At 35.1% G+C, this 24,474-nt stretch overlaps 1 protein-coding gene across 2 annotated transcripts; it reads right to left on the reverse strand.

The window, feature by feature from the left end:
- Positions 1 to 20,612: 20,612 nt before the first annotated feature.
- Positions 20,613 to 22,515, reverse strand: LOC124888036. 2 transcript variants are annotated; one of them, XM_047398171.1, is made up of 2 exons: positions 22,069 to 22,515; positions 20,613 to 21,099 (listed from the first exon to the last, which is right to left on the reverse strand). In XM_047398171.1, the coding sequence occupies exons 1-2, from the start codon at positions 22,404 to 22,406 to the stop codon at positions 20,754 to 20,756; spliced, it is 684 nt and encodes a 227-aa protein (XP_047254127.1). In that variant the 5' UTR covers positions 22,407 to 22,515; the 3' UTR covers positions 20,613 to 20,753. The 2 variants fall into 2 exon arrangements, with proteins under 2 accessions (XP_047254127.1, XP_047254126.1); XM_047398170.1 differs by having other exon boundaries at positions 20,613 to 21,117; positions 22,069 to 22,497.
- Between the last annotated feature and the right edge of the window lie 1,959 nt (positions 22,516 to 24,474).

A 24,474-nucleotide genomic window follows, 5' to 3' on the forward strand; every position in this document is an offset into this window, starting at 1 on the left:
CACTATCAAAATTAAACCCCCCCACCCCCCACCAACAAAATAAAAAATTCTTACCTACCCCCTACCACCCACCCCCATCTCCGCCAATTTTTTATTTTTTAACAAAAATTTTTAGAGTTTTGTTTTTTTAAAACATTTAAATTTTTTCTAGAAAATATTTTCTTGAAAACTTTATGACTTGATTTTAGTAAATAACAAGTATTAAAGAATATCTATTTTTAGCAAGGACAATAATTAATTAATAAGAATAATTAATTATGTATTGATTTTATTAAATAATAAATATTAAGAAATATCTATTTTTATAATAATGATAATTAATTAAGAACGTAGAGGAAGTAACAAAACTAAACACGTAGGGACGACAACTACTTAATTTCTCTAATTACCTAAACCCTCATCACTTAATATATATTAGCCGTGACATAGATAAACTAAAAAGTTAGTTTAGGTCAAAAGTAAACGTAGTAAACAACAAAGAGAAGTTACATTTTTCCTTACAAAACAACAAAAACTTAGTCTAAGTCAAGTGCTTCTTAATACTTGTTATTTAATAAAATCAATATATAATTATTCATTTGTTTCCATCTTTATTCGTTGTCATAAATATAAAAAGGTATTAATATGGTGAAAAAAACACTTGAAAATTTTAAAATGTAAATAATATTTTTTTGAGAGAGTACAAATAAAAATGAAGTTAAGTAAATTAAAGCAAATTTGAGAAATTAATAAAACAATGAAGTAGGAAAAATTCAAGAAAATATGGTTAGACCAGGATGTAAGAAAGAAAATAATGATAAATATGAATAAAAGAAAGTAATAGCAAATGGGCAAGGTCCACCACGCCATGTGTCAAATAATAATGGATAGCCTCTTACAAATATGATGTGGTGCACCTCTTCCACTATAAAATTTTTTCCACATATAAGAGTTGATAACGGAGAAGATAGATCTAAAATTTGAAACGTATTGAGTTGTAAAACAAGTATCAGTAATCAGATTTTAGATTAAAAAATTTTTTATATTTAATAAATTTCTTAAAACAAATATACATGATTTGGTTCAAGGCTGTTGAGTTCTTCCAAACATGTATCTCTACTCAAGGTTGTTGAATTCACGGGCAAATAGCTTTAACTCATATTATGTATGTCACACCCTTTTTTTCTAACAAAAGATTTATATTTTAAAGTTTGAAAAGGGTTTTTATTATTTAAGTGACAAAAGATGAAATTTTATTTCGAAAAAGGATTACATTCTTTATTCAGAGTCGCCACTTGACATAATCCGGTGTGCCAAGTCACCTTTAAAAAATTCTTTTCACAACCGTTTGACTCTTTGAAACTGATTTGCAAAAAAAGATTTTGGCTAAGAAATTATGTTGACTGAGGGGAAGGTGTTAGGCACCCCTCGATCCCGTGATTCGACCATGACCACTTGCTGGAACGTATTGGCTAATTTTGACACTACGAATGTATAAATCACACAAAGCAGGCAAAACAATCAATCAAGTAAGCAAAACAAAATAATTCAAAATTTAGTTTCCAGTCCAATTATACAGTCCCAAATAGAAAAATGCAAAAAATATAAAACCTATTCTAAACTAGACCTATACTAAGCTCCAATGCTTTATCCAATGTCTCGGGCCTTGATCACGAACTTTCTTCGAAGACATAATATATCGGGGTATTCCCCGGTGAGTAAATACATAAAACCTCGGGGCATTTCCTGGACAAATGAATAGACTTGAACAAAATATAATAAACTAGAAAGAAATATTCCCACGCACATTCAAACATTCAACCAAACACAAGTTCTAAATTTGCCTGCCCGAATCAACATTTGCCTATCTGAATCGACCTATCATGATACTATCGAATTCACAAACTTAATATTGATTTTGAATTAAGAAAAACAACAACAAACCAATATTAACCAAATTCACCTTTTTTATTAATCTCGCAATTCCTCCCCAAATTCCCTTCTCAACTAATGATTAACACATGTTTCGATTATCGATTCAACTTTTTTCAACTCAGAATCCAATTTCAACAACATAGACATAACTACAATTAAAGCATGGTAATCATACTAATTTCACATGAATGACATCAAGCATCCACCAAATCATCCAACCTCAAACATAGTCAATTCAACAAATTAAGATAAAGAAAAGAGAATGGGTTAAAGAAATGGACCTTTTGATAATCGATTTCTGTTAATAATAATATTTAAGAAGACCCAAACCTTAGAAATCTAAATAGGAAACCTCGATCGCAATGAATCCAACTCGGTATAGAGAAAAACTAATCAGACAGCTTGAAAACCAGTGAGACAACTTCTTAATTCAAAACCCAACCACGAACGACGATGAGATTTGATCACGAAAACCCCAAGGACTGATATTGACAATGAAACACAAAAATAGATGAACCCAAAACTCCCATCGACATAACAGAAACTGAAAACCCACGAAGCCTGAGCTCCGGTGAGCTCAAACGAAGGTAGAACACAATGAAAAAGGGATGGTTTTGATGACCTTAGTGGTTTTCCAACTGAATTTACTTGGAAATCGAAGGAATCTCAGGATTTTGGGACTAAAAAGCATTGACGATGACCTATAAATTAATTTTGGTGAAAAGTTTGCCGAAAAAGCTCAAAAAAATGACCAGATCTGACCCAGCTTCATTATTGCTCACCGACTCTCCATCAATCGCTTTTTATTCTCAAATTTCTGCTTACTACGTGCATGTGTATACTTTCAATCAGTCCATGTTTTTCGATGACTACGTGTGTATGTATATCGTGAGAAAAAACCAGGAACAATGGAGTTTTCTTTTATTATGCATCCAAAAAGAAGAAGAAAAAAGGGAAAATCCTCTCTATTTCCCTCCCAGATCTGTGTGTATCTCCTTTAAAAATAAAGAAGCTGAAATCCCCTTTTTGTTCTTTTTTCTTTTTTATTTATCCTATGTGGATGCATATTATTGGTGGCTTGTGGAAAGGATGAGTATGGCGCATGCTTTTGTATGTATCCAATGAAAAGTGAAGAGTGAGGTGTTGAGGTGGCATGATGAGGTGTCAATTTGTTATAGATTTGGTTATTTTTGTCCTATTTTTGGAAAAATTATGGAATAGGGGTGCGTGATAAAATAGGATAAAATGATAAAAATATTTTTTTACAGGAAAAAATTACGTGTCTACATCATGCCCCCTTTAGATGTAAAAACAAAGTATTTTCATACACAGAAGTAGACAAAGAGACAGAATTTTGTCCCAGTCATTATTCAAAATGAAGGAACAGAAGGAAAAAAGGCCACCGAGTTAACATCAGGACATCCTATCTACCCAAGTTATTAAGGAATCTAGTCACAGATACCTCCAAGGAAAGGAGCAGGACTATACCGATTTGGAGAGTTGAGTGAGGTTCCATCGAGGTTTCGGTCCACGGCCCTGTCATTACATCAAAAATGAAAATTACAAGTTAAAACATAAATGAAATTATAAAAATTCTATCTATGTGGCTTCTATTGGACTTCTTGACTTGAGTTTCATCACATTGTTCTTCAGGCGGGCTCCTAACTTGCAATTTCTTCAACTTATTTATTGGCTTTTAATTTCTTCACTTTGCTACTTTGACTTTCTATTTACTAACCCCGCTCTTCAGGCGGGCTCCGGACTTGTTATTTCATCACCCTGTTCTTCAGCCAGGCACCTGACTTTCAATTTTATTGCCTTGTTGTTTAAATTTCAATGTCATCACCCTATTCTTCAGGTGCGCTCCCAACTTTCAGTTTTCATCACCCTTATTCTTCATGCAGGCTCCTGACTTGCAATTTTTGTCACCCTTATTCTTCAGCCGGGCTCTTGACTTGCAATTTCATCACTCTATTCTTCGGGCAAGCTCCTGACTTTTAATTTCATCACCCTATTCTTCAGGCGGGCTCCTGACTTCCAATTTTCATCACTCTGTTCTTTGGGCGAGCTCCCAACTTTCAATTTCATCACCTAGCTCTTCAGGCGGGCTCCTGACTTTTCATTTCATCACCCTTGTTCTTCAGGCGGGCTCCTGACTTGTAATTTTTATCACCCTGTTCTTTAGGCGGGCTCTTGACTTGCAATTTCATCACTTTGTTCTTTGGGCGAGCTCCCAACTTTTAATTTCATTACCCTATTCTTTAGGCGGGCTCCTGACTTATAATTTCATTACTCTGTTCTTAGGGCGAGCTCTCAACTTTTAATTTTATCACCCTATTCTTTAGGCGGGCTCCTGACTTGTAATTTCATTACTTTGTTCTTCGAGCGAGCTCCCGACTTTCAATTTCATCATCCTGTTCTTCAGGCGGGCTCCTGACTTGTAATTTCATCACCCTTTCCTTCTAGCGGGCTCCTGACTTATAATTCCATCACTCTACTCTTCAGGCAAGATCCCAACTTTCAATTTCATTACTCTGTTCTTCAGGCGGGTTCCTGAAATCAACATCAAAACTAGAACAAAAATTATCTCCCAACGAAGATTATGATAAAGAAAGATTTCATTTTTCTGAAAGTAATGTCCCACTTTCCAAAAAGGTCCTGAACATAAGGTAAATTTCTATTTTTCAGGAGGGTCCTGAACAGTAAATTTCCATTTTTTAGGAAAGTTCTGAAATAAAGTAAATTCTCATTTTCCTGGAGGGTCCTGAATTGAAAGTAAGTTCCCATTTTCCAGGAGGTTCCTGAAATAAAGTAAATTCCTATTTTCCAGGAGGGTCCTGAACATAAAATAAATTCTCATTTTCTAGGAGGGTCTTGAACATAAAGTAAGTTTCCCATTTTCCTTGAGGGTCCTAAACATAAATTAAATTCTCATTTTCCAAGAGGGTCCTGAACAGAAAGTAAATTTCCACTTTTCAGGAGGGTCCTGAACATAAAATAAATTCCCATCTTCCAGGAGGGTCCTGAACATAAAATAAATTTACATTTTTCAGGAGGGTCCTGAACATAAAATAAATTTCCATTTTCCAGGAGGGTCATGAACTGAAATAAATTCCCATTTTCCAGGAGGGTCCTGAACATGAAATAAATTTCCATTTTTCAGGAGGGTCCTGAACATAAAATAAATTTTCATTTTCCAGGAGGGTCCTAAACTAAAGTAAATTCCCCAAATATGCTTTCCCAATGGTAGATGAACTTACTGAACAGAAACTTTGCCCCTGTTTCATCATAGAAAAATTTATCAATTAAAACATAGTGGTGGATTGCAGCACTTGGCTTCCCAGACATTTGCTTCAGCACTCGTTCCTTTCATCTTTATTTCAGATTGCTAACACTTGCCCCTGTCTTGTCGTATTATTGACCTAGACCCAGATTGAAGGAAATGACTTTGATTCAAATACTGAATTTCTCTTTTACCACGCTTCTGAAATGTACCTTTTAAGATCTAATACTCCTACGATTCCAACAACTTGTCAGTTGATAGGCTTGCTTTGATTTTCTTTGAATTATGATCATTTTTCTATCATGTGTTAGTCCCTGTCTTTTCTCATACAATTAGAAAGACTGGTAGCGAGTTTTGAAATCCTTTCTCACTTATTTTGACACAGACTTGACTCAAAATATAAAGCAATAATGGTGACTTTAATTTTGACAGATGACATAAAAAAAGATAAACATATGAATATGTAAATGAAAGTAAAGGGCAATGTCCCTCTTTTAAACAAAGAAGAAAACTTATCTGAATATGACCACCAACTCCAATGATTATGACATACATTTTGGATTAAGCTATCTGATCTTCCTACCCAAACTTTCCATTTGCTATTGAGTTCGTGACTTTGCCTCAAAGTCGCTTCTTTAAACCCATTGAACTCCTACACCTCATTCAATTGACGACATCTTGAAAGATTTTCGCCAACAAGCCTCTTTCCTTTTCACTTTTCTCAAACTCACCATCGTCTTATGGTGCCCGTAGAGGTTTTCACTAATAAAACTCTCTCATTTTTATTTCTCTAAACTCACCATCACCTTATGGTGCCCCTGAGGGTTTTCACCAATAAGACTCTCTTATTTTTTATTTCTTCATATTTTCCCATACTGATACAGACAATATAATGCCAAAATATTTTCATATATCTATCGCATGTTTTGCCTCACAATTATCAAAGATTGCTCTGAAGGTCTTTCTTTCGTTGTAACTTGGCTTTTGGATAAGGTTTAGAAAGAAAAAAATGGTAGGAGGATCAAACGACACTTGAAGTAGGGTGAGACTTACAACCTTTGGAATTGACTCAAACAACAAAATTAACTCATGCCCCAGTTTCTGCTGACTAGGTGATCTAAATTGTTTATTTGGTTAGATCGAGCCCCGGGTAGGGTAGCCTTTGTATCTCACTCCCGAGAGAGGAGAATCAGGTCGCACATAGTTCCAGCAGTTTTTTCTTTGTTTTGATTTATTTTTTTCTCTTTTTTTTCTTATACTCTTTCTTTTATTCTTCTTTATTTTGTTTTCTTGACCCTTTATCTTTTGACTCTGTTTTGATTCTAAAAGAGGGATATGAAAGAAAATAGAACTAAGGCTCAAATGGGTAAACAAAGGATGACACAATAATTGGATGGCAGAATGAAACACCTTCGTCATATCAATCTTCAAAAATTCAAGTACTAAACATGCAATAGAACCAACAAGGGATAAAAATATCATACATAGTATTTTTTAACTGCATCAGCATTGATAGCCATTTCTACCATTTCGCCTTCCATATCTACCAAATATAAAGTTTCATTGGGCAACATTTTCTTCACAATAAAAGGATCTTGCCAATTTAGGGAGAACTTGCCTTTAGCTTCAACCTGGTGAGGGAGGATACGATTCAATACCAACTGACCAACCTCAAAACGCCTAGGACGTACCTTTTTGTTATATGCTTGAGCCATTCTCTTCTGATACAATTTTCCATAACACACCGACGTCAACCTTTTTTCATCAATCAAACTCAACTATTTCAGTTGGTTTTTAACCCACTCATCATCATCAATCTCTATTTCCATAATGAATCGAAGAGAGGGAATATTAGGGTAATGATTGTTTCTATCCCGTACACCAATAAATATGGAGTTTCCCCTATTGAAGTGCGAACAGTAGTCCGATAACCTAGAAATGCAAATGGCAACTTCTCAAGCCATTATCTAGACCCTTGTATTATTTTTTGTAGTATCTTCTTGATATTCTTATTCGCAACTTCCACAGTGCCTTTTTTCTTTGGATGATACGGAGTGGAATTTCGATGTGCGATCTTGAACTGTTGGCATACTTCTTGCATCAAATAACTATTGAGGTTGGTTGCATTATTTGTAATGATCATCTTAGGAATTTTAAATCTACAAATAATGTTGTCATGAACAAAATCCACCACTGCCTTCTTTATTACTGACTTGAAATTTACTGCTTCTACCCACTTTATGAAGTAATCAATGGCCACCAAAATGAATCTATGCTCATTTGATGCTTTTGGCTTAATTGGTCCAATCACGTCCATCCCCTAAGCTATAAAAGGCTATGGAGCAGATATTGCATGTAACTCAGCAGGAGGGAAATGTATCAAATCACCGTGTACCTAACATTGGTGATATTTTCGAACAAAATAAATAGAATCCCTCTCCATAGTAAGCCAAGAATAACCCTCTCGAAGTAGCTTCTTTGACAAAACATAATCGTTCATATGAGGCCCGCATACTCCAGAATGTGCTTCAACCATGATTATAGAAGCTTCTTTTATGTCTACACATCTCAATAGTCCCAAATTAGGGGTTTTCTTGTCTAAGATTTCGCCACTCAAGAAAAATCCACTAGTCAAACGCTTAATAGTCCTCTTTTGATTACTAGTGGTATGTGTTGGGTATTCTTCCGACTGAATGTATCACTTGATATCAAAGAAAAAAGGCTCGCCATCGAGCTCTTCTTCAAATATATTACAATAAGAATATTGATCACGACTCTGTATGTGCACTGGATCGATGTAGGCCTTATCAGGATGTTGGAGCATTAAAGACAAAGTGGCTAAAGCATCAGCAATCTCATTGTGAATTCTTGGAATATGCCTAAACTTTACTGACACAAACCGTTGATATAGATTTTGCAAGCATTATCAATATGATATTACCTTTAAATATCGCATCTCCCAAGCGCCTTGAATATGATGGACGAGCGAATCTAAATCCCCCAACACTAATAGTTCCTGGACTCTAATATCAACAGCTAGCCTTAAACCCAGAATACAAGCTTCATATTCTGCCATGTTATTAGTATAGTAAAATCAAAGTTGTGCTATTACAAGGAAATGTTGCCTCAATTGAGAGATAAGGATTGCACCTATTCCTACTTCTTTCATATTAACGGCTCCATCAAAGAACAACTTCTAACCTGAATCAGCATTTATAATGACTTCATCGACACATAATACCTCTTCATCAGGAAAATATGTCTTTAATGGCTCATACTCTTCATTAATGGTAATCTCAGTAAGATGATCTGCTAAGGCTTGGGCTTTTATGGCGATTCGAGTCACATATACACTGTCGAACTCGGTAAGCAATATTTACCACTTTGCCAGTCAACCTGTTGGCATAGGATTTTGAAATATGTACTTCAAAGGATCCATGCAGGAGATGAGATAAGTAGTGTAGGACAAAATATAATGCTTAAACTTCTGCACTACCCAAGTTAGAGCGCAATATGTCCTTTCAAGAAGAGTATACTTGGCTTCGTATGTTGTGAACTTCTTGATAAGATAATAAATAGTCTGCTCCTTTTTGCCTGTCACATCATGCTGATCCAATATACAATCGAATGAGTTATCCATAACCGATAAGTACAAAATCAAAGGCCTGCCAGGTTCGGGTGGCACCAGCACCAGTGGATTTGAAAGATATCTTTTGATTTTACCAAATGCTTCCTGGCATTCTTCAGTCCACTCTACCGCAGCACTCTTCTTCAGCAACTTGAAAATGAGCTCGTAAGTGGTTGTGAGTTGAGCAAAGAAGCTACTGATATAGTTCAGTCTACCAAGCAATCTCATTACCTCCTTTCTATTCTTGGATGGCGGCAGATCATGAATGGCTTTAATCTTTGAAGGATCCAATTCAATACCCCGACGGCTGACTACAAACCCCAACAACTTTCCAGACGGAACTCCAAATACACATTTTGCTAAATTGAGTTTGAGATTATACTTGCGAAGCCTTTCAAAGAACTTCCTTAGATCTTTAACATGGTCAGCCTGATTCTTTTGATTATATAATCATATCATCTACATAGACTTCAATTTTTTTATGCATCATATCATGAACATAGTGGTCAATTGCTCTCATGTATATTGCTCCAGCATTCTTCAAATCAAATGGCATCACTCAATAACAATAAGTCCCCTATGGTGTGATAAAAGATATCTTTTTCGCGTTATCACCATCCATAATAATTTGGTGATATCCGGCATAGCAATCCACAAAAGAGGAAGCCTCATGTTTAGTGAAATTTTCTAATAGAATGTGGATATTGGGCAGTGGAAAATCATCCTTCGGACTTGCTCTGGTCAAATCACGATAATCAATACATACTCGAATCTTGTCATCTTTCTTTAGGATAGGAACAACATTGGATAACCAAGTGGGATAACGGGCCACTCGAATGACTTTGGCTTTAAGTTGTTTCATTATTTCCTCTTTGATTTTTCTACTCACATCAGTTTTAAACTTCCTCAACTTCTGTTTGATAGGGGGAACGCAAGATCAGTTGGCAATTTATGGGCCGCTAATTCAGTGTTTAAACCAGGCATATCATCATAAGACCATGCAAAAACTTCTTTATAATCAATTAATGCTTGAATCATTCCATCTTTTAACTATGCTGAAGCATGTACACTTATTTTAGTTTCCTTAATATCTTCTTGATTTCCTAGATTAATTGGCTCAGTTTCATTCAAATTAGGGTTCGGCTTGTCTTCAAACTGCTCCAACTTTTTGCTTATTTTTTCTAATACCTCTTCTTTATCATATTCCCCCCTCTTGCTTTATTATCTTGGTTAGATTGGATTTTAAGATTAGACTGAAAATTCTGCATACATGTCATATCACTAGAATCAGCATAAAGAGAATTGTATAAGGAAAAAACAAAAACAAAATATATTAGACACAAAATAAAAGGGACATTGTATTTCATTAAAAGGGGAAAGATAGGAGGGTTTAAACATAAACAAGAATAGAATATAAACAAGTTGAATTCTGAATTACAACCCTGAAATAACTCAGATTAACAGAAAAAAAAAACAAAATAAACTACCAAAACTCCCTTCTGATGGGGAGAGGAGTGACTTCCCAGTTGTTGAGCTGGACATCAGGACCTATGAACTGTACATCTGCCTTACTTGTACCTTCTTCTACTTCAACCATGTCAACTTCAACCAACAGGTTCTGGAAATCATCAACTACTTTAGTCTCGAACTCTATAGGCTTCATAACATTACTCTTGACAAATGACTTATTGAGTAGCGGCACTGGGCGAGGGAGTGACTATGTTTCCTTTTTCCTTTTCTTAGACTTTTTCCAATCTTCAGCTGTAGGTTTGAATCCTAGACCAAAAGTGCCCATGTTTTCACTCGAGCATATTGTACAGACTATACAATACAGAGACACTCCTAAACCCTTTCCTGGCTCAAATCCATATTTCAACATCTCATTCACCATCATGACAGAAGTAGAACATAGTTGTGTCCCTGGCATAACTTGCCCTTCAAAGATATGATCCACTATCACTGTATCAAAAGATTGGTAGACAAATGTCTTCTCTATATTCTTTACTTTAATAAAAGGCATGGGACACTCTTTATAGATGGACAAATCCCCTTCCCTATTGATAACCACCTCTTGCTCGTGCTCAAACTTAATTCTCTGGTGCAATATAGATGCAATCGCCCCAGCCTTGTGGATCCATAGTCTTCCCAACAACAGATTGTAGGAGGTATTAACATTGAACACTTGAAACTCTATGCCAAATTCAACAGGCCCTATAGTCAACATTAGCTCTATTTCGCCAATGGAGTCTATTTTTGCTCCATCGAACGCTCTGACACATACATTGTTGGGACTAATCCTCTCGGCACTGATATTTAACTTTTGTAAGGTGGATATAGGAAAAATATTTATGCCAGAAACTCCATCAATCATAACATGAGTGACGTAGAAATTTTCACACTTCATGGTAATGTAAAGACCTCGATTATGTCCCATACCTTCTATAGAAAACTCGTCATCGGAAAAGCTAGTCCAATTTACCTCAAAGATTTTCCCAAAAATTTTCTCAAGCTAATTTACTGTAATCCCCTAGGAATATAGGCTTCATTAAATACCTTCAGCATAATATCACGATATTCCGTAGAATGTAATAACAGAGAAAGAAGAGAGTTTGAGCTGGAGTCTTCTTCAACTGTTCTATGATCGAATATTCCACCAGTTTTATCTTTCTCAAGAATTCTTCTGTCTCCTCTTCGGTGATAAGATTTTTGAGAGATGACGGCTCATTCATCGATGGTTTAGGCTTTCTTAAACCTTCAGGACCGAAGCATCTTCCTGACCGAGTCAAACCTTCTACCTCATCTACTTTTTCTATGATTTCCTTCCCCTAATAAGTCATCACAGTTTGATTATACCTCTAGGGGACCCTTTTTGTATCGACTAATGGGAGTTGGGTCACTAATTTGATGATAATAGGTTCTGCAAGTACTCCTCTTACCGTAAAGATAGGCTTTCCCAGAGCTCCTACCACCGTTAAATTAGGCTTGCCCTGACTTAGACCAATAGCTTTTCTGACTCCTTTCACAATGATCATGGGTTTCCTCATGTTTTCTTGGTCTTTATCTTCCATCTTTTCTTCTTGGCTCGATGAAATTGCCTTTAATAAATCTTCCATGTTCACTGATTTATCCTCATTAGTTTGTATTCTAACAATGGGCTCGTAACATATCGATGATTCCTTATCACCATATACCGATTCCAGCATGTTAGTTTTATTATGGGCTGGCAATGGATTCTGGTTGATGTTTGGGACCTACGGGGCCTGTATCAAAATCTAATTTGCGTCGATTAGATCCTGGATGTCTCTTTTCAAATACTAGCATTTCTTGATATCATGCCCTAGCATGTCATAACATTATGCATACCTTAAAGAATAATCAAGATTCCTCGGAGGTGGATTCAAAAGCTTTCCTTGAATTGGGCTTAACACCTTCATCTTCTTCAACTTATCGAACAAACAAGCATACGAATCCCTGAGAGGTGTGAATTTATTCTTGGCTAAATTTTCTTTCTTAAACTTAGGCCTAGGTTGAAAACCATATTTGGCAGGGTTTAGGTAATTTTGTGGAGCTGAAAGACAATTTTGAAGAGCTTGTTCATGCCATTATGGATAAGAATGGGTTTGGGCATATGGCTGTGCACTATATACTGGATATGGGGGTGGTGGAATGAAATATAATGGATTTTTCAGAGGGTAGTAGTGATGGGGGGAATATATGGAGCTTGGGCATAGACTTGAGCTTGGGATTAGGGGTAGGGGCGAGTTGGTCTTTTGGGATAAGCATGGGGTCCAGCTACAACGGCCGCCACATCCTCCTTCTTCTTTTTCCCTCTAAAAGTTCTAGAACCACTCTGAATTGCTTGGGTGGTAGCCTTTAACGCGGCAAAACTCATAATTCGATCGATCTTGATACCCTTTTCTATCATCTCACCTATTTTGAGGACTTTAATAAATGACTTACCCATCGCCGGAAGCAAATATTAAAAATAAGTCTCATCTTGTGCCTGAATAAAGACCTCCACCAATTTACTCTCCTCAATCAGAGGTTTTACCCTAGCGGCCGATTCATGCCATCTTATTGCATATTCTATGAAGCTTTCAATACTCTTCTTCTTCATATTAGTCAGGTATTTTTCATCAGGTTTCAGATCAACATTACAATGAAATTGTTGCACAAACTCATTAGCAAAGTCATCCCAATTATTCCATTTGTCAATATCCTGGTCAACTAACCATTTCAAAGCCAGCCCAGAATGGCATTCGCCAAAGTAAGCCATGAGTAACTCTTCTTTTCCCCCTGCACCCCTTAGTTCGTTGAAATAATGTCTCAAGTAAGCCACGGGATCACCGTGTCCAACAAAATTCTCAAACTTGGGCATTTTAAAATCAAAGGGAAGGTTAACGCCTGGGAATATGCAGATCTTTATAGGAAACACTCTTATAACCTCTCATTCCCTGTAGATTTCTAAAGGCCTATTCCAAACTCTTTAATTTCCATGATATACCTTCCTGTTATTTTGTTGCAATGGGCTTTTACGTATCGACGTGAGAGACAGGATACTGATTGTAACAATAAGGATCGTTCAACGTCAAGGTAGGTTCCAGAGCATGTTCCTGATTTTCTGGCATTTTAAGCACTGGTTCACTGGCAGACTGAGGAAGTATATTTGTAGGATGCACAACATAGGTGGGAGCTTCAGATGGTGGTAGAGCCACGAACACAGGTGTTACCGGTGGTGCTGGCTAAGAAGTGGGCCTTGCTTGAGGAACCGTTAAGGGCATGCTAGAAGTGCTAGGATAATACTAACGTGAAGTGAATCCTGGAGCATACTTGGGGTGACTCAATAGGAGCAGAAAATTGTACCTGGGAGAGCAGTGGGCAATTAGAGATATTCCTAAGATCTTCAAGGAGTGGAGAAGAAGGCATGCCACTAGCCCACGCTCTGTGTAGATCTATCAATTGTTGTCTGAGTCTTAATACCTCATTATTACATTCTGAACTCTCTTCCCTGGGATCATGATCTGGGTCAAGGAGAGAATTTTTGATCCCCCAGTTAGCCATAGCAAGCTTCACTTTCAATCTAGTGAAGTAAGGGTGACTAGCCAGCATGCTACAAACCAACCTCTTTTATCTAAAAGAGCATGCTAAGCAAAGACAAAACCCTTTAGGATTAGGTCACACAGCAAGCATGGAAATCACATTTGTATATTTGTCCTAAATTCATGCTTCTTTCTACCAGCCTTTGAGGGTAACGAGGTCACTTAACATCAGCCTGATCTTTCTTCTACACTCATTTGCTTCTTCCTTCCAATTATGCCTCGGGTTCCTTCTTCTTTCGCCCTCGTTTCTCTCTTCTTTTGCATCAGTCTCTTCTCTTTTCTTTTTTCTTCTCTAGTATTCTTTCTCTTTTTTTTTCTCTTCTCTCTATTTCCTTTCTTTTTGTCATTCTTTATGGCTTTTGCTTTTCTTGTAAAGAGGAAAATTGAGAAAAAATAAAGAAATAAAATGATTAGATCAAACCCAAAGTAGGTTGCCTATGTATCATGTTGTACAGAATCAGATCTTGCATAGTTCGGGAGGCACATGCATAAACATCACGAAGTTGAAGATTTTTTATTTTTTGATTGATTTTTTTTTAATGAAAAAACAAACAAAAGAAAGAACAACGCAATATCACTATATTTCATAAAAGAGATAACTAAAACAGACTTCGAATTTAAGACAACCTTGAAATTAATCAACAAAGACTAAACCACACTCTAGACCCACAGGACAGCATGTGTAACATTCTTTATAAAGACACTAGTGTTAAAAAAAACTTGACACTGACTTAACAAAGACACGACACTACAATGGCAGAAAAGTAAAGGACTCAAACTAAACAAAAGATAAGAAATGCTCCTTCAAACTGGTGCTCTGTGTGATGACCCTAGCTGAGATGGATCTATTTGTGAAGTTCTCTTCCTCCCAGTCAAACTTTGTAGCATATCTTTTAATTACACTTTGATATTTGGGAAGAAGCTTCTGGCACGTAATCCTGCCTCTTGGGGAGTAAACCTAAAGAGATTTTTCTTATACCCTTCTATAGTTGTGAGCAAACCCGATAACTGAACTCTTAATAACTCTATTTTTTCCCCTCATCTGCATCCTTTTGGTTATCACCTATGTCCACTTTCTATGTCTGCCCCCTAAGTTATACAGGTAATGGCCTACTGATACCCCGAGGTATGGATTATAGCCAGATCTCATATCTCTGATTGTACCCCAGATTATCCAAACCTACTTTCAGAGTATCCACACCTAGCTTTGCCGCGTTATTCCAGAACTGCTCGTATTTACTCTCACCTAAGGCTTGGTTCTTAAAGTACTTCACATTCTTTAGAAGATCCACAATGGTAGCACGTCCTGCGGTCTACCCAACTGACGCATTACCCTAGAAAGAGTGTATGATCTAGTACAATTGAGTCTGAACATAACCAGAAGGAGTTGCATCAGACATCCAAATAAGATTATTTTTGGACGAAGCCACAGATAGGTCCACAAAATGTTATCCTCAGTTCTGGACTCGAGAAATTCAATCCAAGTGTCGACTCCCATAGATAAGAAAAATTTATCATAGTGTACTTTGTGTTCCATAGCTTTCACTGGATTGGGAAAACAACGGTCAACCACATACGTTCTAACTAAAGAAGGCGCATGCAAATGCTCCATCATCCACAATTGCAATATCAGGTTACTGCCCTTAAAAAATCTCATCCCCCTTCACCTTGGTTAAAGCCTTATACATTTCTGTTAAGATCATAGGTATGATAGTGACCTTGTCCTTTTGATTAGTGACCATATCCTTTTTATTAGTGACTTTGTCCTTTTGATTAGTGACCTTGTCCTTTTGATCCTTATGAAATAGGGCCATCACCACAGATTGCAAATATATATTAACACGTCTTTCTTCCAGCGAAAACACTAAAGTGCCTAACAAAGCGAGGGCGAAGACTTTAAGATGCTTTTTGTCCCAATTCTGCTTGGTCATGTAAAATTCATCGCAAAAATAGTCAAAACCTTCCAAGGACCTAAATCTAGCGAATAAAAAGTACAAGGAAATCTAGGATTGATTCAGACAACCCAAATGCCTGTTGTTACTCTTCAACCCACAACCTTGTAGAAACCTGATGCTCAAGTGATTCTGAGCTCGGATCATACTTTTTTCGACATAAGGCAAATGAAGCAAACCGGATATTTATACCAAAGTAGGCGTCATTTCACACTTTCCGAACCTAACCACCAAACTACTAGGATCCCAAAAGGTCAACATAGTATCTATTAGAGCTGGATGGGGTATGATATGTAGAAGTTCCCTAAGATTACCTAATATTTTAGTTAGCTCTTGCTTGTCAGAGTAGTTGAACGTGCCCCACCACTTGATTAACTTCTTAGGCACTTTGGAAACCATCAAGACTCTAGACCCCGTGGGATTCATCCTGTAATAACAAACCATACTTACAACTTAAAATTCAATAAAAGACAAAGAACTTTCGACCCTCGAGATTTTAACATAGAAAATGTCGTATGACATGGAGGGACAGACCGACCTGTAACTCAAATCTACCGAATGGCCTTACTAATGAAAAACAACCTATTTGGTTATGACCGGTAACACAAAACTAAAGAAAAAATGACCCGTGGCTAGAAAAAAGATACCAACCAAACTAGAAGATTACCGGACCCACCGAGGGTTGCCTACGTATCCCACCCCAAGGGACGAGAATTAGGTTTGTGTTTTTCGTCCAGAATATACAATTAAAGCTTAAAGAACCGACCGAACTCTAACTTTAGAGACATGACTAAAGACAGAAAATAAAAAACATTGATAATATCTTTTTGGTTTTTTTAATTTGACGCTTCATATAAAATCGACACCAACAACTACGAAAGAAAAATCTTTTTGGTATTTTCATCATATGAAATATACAAAACTTCTACCATCTTTTTTGAATTTTTCTTTTATAACAAACTCCTATTGAAAAAAATATTTTTGGAGTTTTCGAATTGTGAATGCTCACTAATGAAACAAGAAAAAAATCTTTTTGATGTTCTTTTATTATTATTTTTTTTGACAAACGAGTGCAAAAGGTAAAAGATCTTTTTTTGAATTTTTATTCTTTTGAGAAAATAAATGCAAAAGGTAAAAAAAAATATTTTTTGAATTTTTGGGTTGTGAAGAGCAAAAGTCATAAAGAACTCTAAAATAAACTATGAAACTCTTTTTTGACTCACTTTTCGATTTTTCATTGCCTACACACTTTACTTCTAACACATGTTTCTCCAAATCAGTCCGTCAAATGACCACGTTACCTCAAAGATGCAAGATTTAGCACGTAGGGATGCTTTAGAGGTGAGTCTCCTACAAAGGACCAAGTGGGCCCTGCTAGGTCTCAATATGATGTACATAAGCATGACCTAAAGGCTGACCTACATTGGAGTTTACTAACAAGGCTGTTTGGGGGAGTGTATGATCGATAGTGGCTGCAATAGATTTCCACCTACTCCATACAACTCAACGGCTCCCCCTCCTAAAAAAAGGGTGACTCAACTAGAGGTCGTATACACACTTGTACTATGAACTTGTTGCAGAAAGAATGACTCAATTTATGCACATGATGCCAGATATAAAGAGGTAATACATAAGATAAAACTGTAAACATCTAGCACGTAGGAACTCAAAAATGATAAAATAATAACACAAACAATAACACAAACAACGTTTATACACCTACAATGTCAAACTAAGCTGATACAACTCAAAAAATAAGCTCAAATTCTGAAAAATCCCCAGCAGAGTCGCTAGAGCTGTCACACCCCTTTTTTCTACCAAAAGATCTATATTTTAAAGTTTGAAAAGTGTTTTTATTATTAAAGTAACAAAAGATGAAAGTTTGTTTCGAAAAAAGATTATTTACATTCTTTATTCAGAGTTGTCACTTGGCATAATTCGGTGTGCCAAGTCACCTTTGGAAAATCTTTTTCAAAACCATTTGACTCTTTGAAACTAGTTTGCGACATAGATTCCGGCTAAGGAATTCTGTTGACCGAGGGAAAGGTGTTAGGCACCCCTCGATCCTGTGGTTCGACCACGGTCACTTAGTGGAATGTATCGGCTAATTTTGACACTATGAATGTATAAATGATACAAAGCACGCAAAATAATCAATCAAGCAAACAAAATAAAATAATCCAAAATTTACTGTCCAGTCCAATTATACAGTCCGAAATATAAAAATGCGAAAAATATAAAACCTATTCTAAACTAAACCTAGACTAAGCTCCAATGTTTTACCCGATGCCTCGGGCCTTGATCACGAACTTTCTTCGAAGACATAATACGTGTGGACATTCCCCGATGAATAAATACATGAAACCTCGGGGCATTCCTGGACCAAATGAATACACTTGAATAAAATACAATAAACTAGAAAGAAACATTCTCACACACATTCAAACATTCAACCAAACACAAGTTCTAAATTTGCCTACCCGAACCTACATTTGCCTATCCGAATCGACCTATCATGATACTATCGAATTCACAAACTTAATATTGATTTCGAATTAAGCAAAAACAACAACAAACCAACATTAACCAAATTCAGTCGTTTTATCAATCTCGCAATTCCACCCCAAATTTCCTTCTCAACCAACGATTAACACATGCTTCGATTATTGATTCAATTTTTTTCAACTCAAAATCCAATATCAACAACATAGACATAATGACAATTAAAGCATAGTAATCATACGAATTTCACATGAATGATATCAAACATCCACCAAATCATCCAATCTCAAACATAAGCAATTCAACAAATTAAGATAAAAAAGAGAGAACGGATTAAAGAAATGGACCTTTCGATAATCAATTTTTGTTGATAATAATATTTAAGAAGATTCAAACTTTAGAAATCCGAATAGCAAACCTCGATCGCGATGAATCCAACTCGGTATAGAGAAAAACTAATCAGATAAGTTCAAAACCAGTGAGACAACTTCTTAATTCGAAACCCAATCACGAACGACGATGAGATTTGATCATGAAAATCTTAAGGACCGATATTGATGATGAAATGCAAAAGTAGATGAACCCAAAACTCCCATTGATACGACAGAAACCAAAAACCCGCGAAGCCTGAGCTCCGATGAGCTAAAATGATGGCAGAACACGACAAGAAAGGGCTGGTTCCGACGACCTTAGTGTTTTTCCGGCCGGATCTACTTTGCAATCGAAGGAATCTCGGGAGTTTAGGAATAGATAGCGTGGACGACGACCTGTAAATTAATTCTGGTGAAAAGTTCATCGAAAAAGCTCAAGAAGATGACCAGATCTGACTCAGCTTCGCTATTTATCACTGACTCCCCGTCAATCGCTCTTCATTCTCAAATTTCTGCTTACTACGTGCGTGTGTGCACTTCCAATCAGTCTATGTTTTTCGATGAGTGCGTGTGTGTGTATTGTGATAAAGAAACCAGAAACAATGGGATTTTCTTTTATTGTGCGTCCAAAAAGAAGAAGAAAAAAGGAAAATCCTCTTTATTCCCTTCCCAGATGTGTGCACATCTCCTCCAAAAAGAAAGAAGTTGAAATCCACGTTTTGTTCCTTTTTTTTTTTTATTTATCCTATGTGGATGCATATTTTTTGTGGCTTGTGGAAAAATGAGGTGGCTTGTGGAAAGAATGAGTATGGCGCGTTCTTTTGTATGTATCCAATGAAAAGTGAGGAGTGAGGTGTTGGGTGGCATGATGAGGTGTCAATTTGTTGTAGATTTGGTTATTTTTGTCCTATTTTGGAAAAAATTATGGAATAGGGCAGGGTGCATGATAAAACAAGATAAGATAATAAAAATATTTTTTTTACGGGAAAAAATTACGTGTCTACAATGTATTTATTTTAAAAATTTAGAGCCCATTTGAGATTGCGGTTAGAAATCTGCCTATTTGAAAAATACTTTTATAAAATAGCTTTTTAGAAAAATGCTTTTGAAGAAAAAATAATCTGTGTTTGATAAATTCATTTGAAAAGTGCTTTGGATAAATATATTGTGTTTGGATAATCTTTTTTAAGAAGTACTTTTGAGAGACAAATGACCAAAAAAAAACATGTATCAATAGACTTTTACTACTAAAATTATTTTATAGAGAAAACTTATTTAAATATCTATTGTAATATTTTTAATTAAAAATTTATTTGTATTTAATTAAAAAGTACTTATTATAAAGTTTTCAATCAATATTTATATACATAGATATATTTAAAAATATTAAATAATGATATATTACTTAAATAATTTAATATTACTTAAAAACGTCAAGCAAAAATAAATTTAAAAATTATTTCATAAATCAAATCACTACATATGATAAAATTCACCACATGGTAACAAATATGTCACTTTTCATGAATTATATATAAATCGCAGAATGAAATACAGAATTTTGACATAAATATGAAGTATAAAATTTTAAAATCAAATTTTAATCAAATTTATAAGATACGCTAATTAATTAATAAGGGAGATACATGTGTCTCTTTTTTGTGTGTGTGATAAGGATATTTTTCTCATAAAAAAATAATTTCCTGGTTCTGTTTCTACTTTTTTTGGAAAACAGAAATTTTATGCTCCTTCCCAGAAGCAGAAAAATTGTTTTTGCTTGTTTTTAAAAGAACTTTTACAAGTTTACCAAACACACTTCTATTTTTTTTTCCTCAAAAGAAATGCTTTTTCGAGAAAGAAAAACAATCCCAAATAAGCTATTAATTAATACAAACAAATTGTAAATTTAAAATACATAAAATTATAATTCAAAACTCATAAATTTTAAAGTTTGAATCTGGCTTATATTGAATAGTGGATGAATCCACATATATTTAAGCTACGCTATAACTTAATCTTGGAGTGACAAGATTGGTTGGCGGTAGTTGCCATGCGGATATCCAACGACAGATGGCACCTGGTAGAAACTTTAACCTTGATTTTGAACAACACATTTAGTTTTACTTTGCCCCTCAGTTTCACATAAGCAGTTAACGGCAACATCCCCTTTTCAACAACGTCCGAAAAAAAATTGGGATCCGACGACAGCCTATCCGCCATTATGATCATCGTGAAGTTCATAGTTGTTGTGGTCCGTGGCCCGATCTTTCCAGCCGGTATGTGAACATCTCCTACTTTTTCATCTCCATACTCGATATAAGGGTTGATGTCTTCGTATTGAAAACTGACCCTGTTGATAGAAACGGACCTGGAGTACTGTTAGAAGTTGGTCCAACTGAATCTATCATTTTTCACATCATATGCATTGTAGTATGAGTTTAAGTTTTGTATTTTAACTGTGTAACAATTATTGGATCATAATAAATAGTTGCATGTAAATTTTGATATGCCTTAATAATTGGTAATCTGAAGATACATGGTAATTGATATGCTATCATTTATATGAATATGTTATATATGTGGGGAACCTCACATTTTTCGTGCTTGAAATATCAACAAATTCTGCTTAATTCCTTGTGATATATGATTAAGCAAATATAGTATTCAATTAATTGAAATGCGCAATGCTCATTCCTTCTGTTTGTTATTATGTTATAGATATAACATAATATTAATTTCTGAACAATTTAACTGGTCATGTGTATGCTCTATTGGATTAGTCTACATGTCGCTGATATCTCGAAAAATTATTGATACAATCAAGTTTTTATTTAAAGGGATTAAAACATATTTTTTATTTATTTAATTTAATACAACTTATATTTAAGGACCAAGTTCAAAATTTCTTTATTAATAATAATTAAGGGTTAAAAAGAGAAACTATTCCTACTTGTGTGTGACGAAACAACTAGTAAAAGTACTCTCCTTCATTTTTAATTGTCATGTTTCACTTTACGAGAGTCGATTTGACTAATCTTCGAAGCTAAATTGAATTAAATTAATGCAATATCTAAAATTTTAAATTTTAAATTTAAGTATTCAAAAACTATACGAAAAATATCATAAGCACAAGCTTTCTCATATTAATATGCTAAAAAAAATATATGTCAAAATATTGGCCAAAGTTGATACAATTTAACTATCGAAAATCAAAACATGATAAGTAAAAATGAATAAAGAAATATAATTCTATAAATGTTAAGTTAATAAGTTAAAAAATTTCTAACTCACTAACTTTAAATCATGAACCTGTTTCTACCTGTTGGGGTTCTCAACCCAGATGGTGCCATTCAAGGTAATGTTGAGGAAGACCTTGAGCTTGGCGGTGTCGGCGGACACGGCCAAGTCCTGCAGAATGATGGAATTGATCGAGATAGTAGGACGCTTGGGCCTAAAAACAGCGAAATTCAAGATAGTATAGGTTATAGCCAAAAGCATATAGGCACATAGAACCAACATGCATATTTTCCTTTTTCTCTTATGCCTTCTTGCGTACTTACAATCTGCAACGTTGTATGATCTGTTCTCTACTGGATCTGATGATGATTCCACTTCCATTGATAATATTCTATTGCTACTATTGTTTCGTTCTAGCATTTTTTTTTTCTTTGGTTAAACGTTCTAGCATTTTTTGAATGTGCATGTATGGATGAGATGATTGATGGAGAAGTATATATAATTAGTGTTGTTTATAACTTGAGGCTCTAGAAAAGTAGGCTCGAGTCTAGCTACTTATACTAATCAATTTTTCGAAGCTAAGATCAACGCGTACAAATTAATGCTTGTTTTTTTTAATGCTTCTTAATTTCATCCCCCTAACTTTTTTGGACTTGAATTTGGTTGGATTTTATCCTGAATTTTCTACCTTAGCTGTATCACAATTGTATTTTATGTCAAAAAGTTTTTCTTAGCGGAAAAAGTTTATTTGGCAGAAAAGGGCCTGAAGAAAAGTTTTGAACTTATGTAAAGGATCGAGATCCACAATGCGGTCGTTAAAGAATTTTATATAGGGGGACTATTCTCTCAATAGGTTTGGAGTTTTTAATATGAGTTTTCCCTATCACTTGACCAGACCATATAAAATTATGAATATTTTTTATAATATTTTTTATTATCTCTTTTATCATAGTAATTTACAATTATTAGCTTACGCATGCATCATTGTCTATGCATGCACGATGCATGACTCATCGATATTTCGATCCCAACACCATTTGGTCTTAATATGCTTTCTAGAATGTGTCACATTTCATTTGCAGTTTTTGACTGGTCCATATGACATAGACAATGATGAAGAATTGCAGTAATAATGGTAGTGGAGTTAAAGGTTACGTTAGAACAAGACCATTGAAAGGAGAAACGTGTTCCCATGTTGCCTTTTCTGTTCGTTTTTAGAGGAATCACAATTTTCCTGAACTATCTTTCTTGATGAAATTATTTTTTTTAAGAAGGAAAAAATTGCTTTTGTCACTAATGAGCAAAAAGCATTTTATTTTACAAATATCTCAAGTATCAAGTTATACTCAAAAATATCAATAGGACACTCTCCTCATGCGCTATTTTCTGCCTTACGCCATTGTCATATTTGCTTGCTTTTATTATCAATCAAATTACACTAGAAAATAAACCTATCAAAGTGATTTTGCAAGGCAAACATTTTTAATTAGTCAATTAAACTAATTAAGAATGATATTAGTCGAGTGGTTGGGTGTTAATTGAGTCAATCTTTAAATACGTTGGGAAAGAAGTAACTACATACTTCTCATCTAGTTGATGCACTAGATATTATGCTACTCCATCTAGTTTATGCTAGCTAATTTTTGTAAGGTGTAACTCTGCCTTTATAGGGGATTAGGTAATGCTAACTCCTTTGTGGCCTCACATCTAAATTATGTTCTCTATGATTCCTTTCGTTCATGCGTAGCTAGTACTCTCTGACACATTTCATGTGATAGTATTCGAACGTGAACTTCTGAAACTTGTGATGTTAGATATTGAACATTTCTATTGCTATAAAAAATTTCAAAAGTATAATTTAAACATCATAATATTATGTGGCTATAAAAGCTCTTTATTTAGAATAAAACTTAAAAATTGTGTTGAATTTATTGGAAAATATAAAAGAAACTTTTTTTGAACAAATTAAAAATGAAATAAAATTACATGAATTGAAATTAAGGTGATAAAGGAAACGGATAGCAGTATTTTGTTGGCTTTACTCTCCTTCCCATACTCCTTTTGCAAGTATTGAAGTGTTAGGTGCTTTTTAAAAATAAAAAAAAACGTTTCTTTTTATTTACTGGGAAAGCAAGTTTTGTTGTTTCGGGTACACAATCTGTGTTTTTGCACAAATACTTCAACACAAGTTCAAGATTATATCAAGAACACTTATGAAGTTTTATGTAACACCCCGTATTCAAGTACATGTATTGGCGTATTCAAGTACGTGTATTGGTCTTATTTATATGGAATTAATTTTTTATTTTATTTATACCGGAATTTGCCCGTCGATGGTTCCATACGAAGGTTATTGAATAAGCTTTCCAACGATATAAATATTTCCAAAAACGGATAAGTTTCGGATATAATCGAGCACGTTCGAAACTATAAAACGGTGGCCGGGATGTTGTGAACAGTAAATGTGCAGGAAAATTTCCTGCACACA

The sequence above is a fragment of the Capsicum annuum genome, chromosome 10, assembly GCF_002878395.1.
Source record: "Capsicum annuum cultivar UCD-10X-F1 chromosome 10, UCD10Xv1.1, whole genome shotgun sequence".
Classification (NCBI taxonomy): domain Eukaryota; kingdom Viridiplantae; phylum Streptophyta; class Magnoliopsida; order Solanales; family Solanaceae; genus Capsicum; species Capsicum annuum.

Excerpts from the sequence above, each read along its gene's own strand:
- LOC124888036 (XM_047398170.1), bottom strand. The coding sequence starts at position 22,406 with ATGCTAGAACGAAACAATAGTAGCAATAGAATATTATCAATGGAAGTG. Across the intron at positions 21,118-22,068 it reads TGGGTTGAGAACCCCAACAG|GTCCGTTTCTATCAACAGGG; the intron begins GTAGAAACAGGT and ends ACAGTACTCCAG.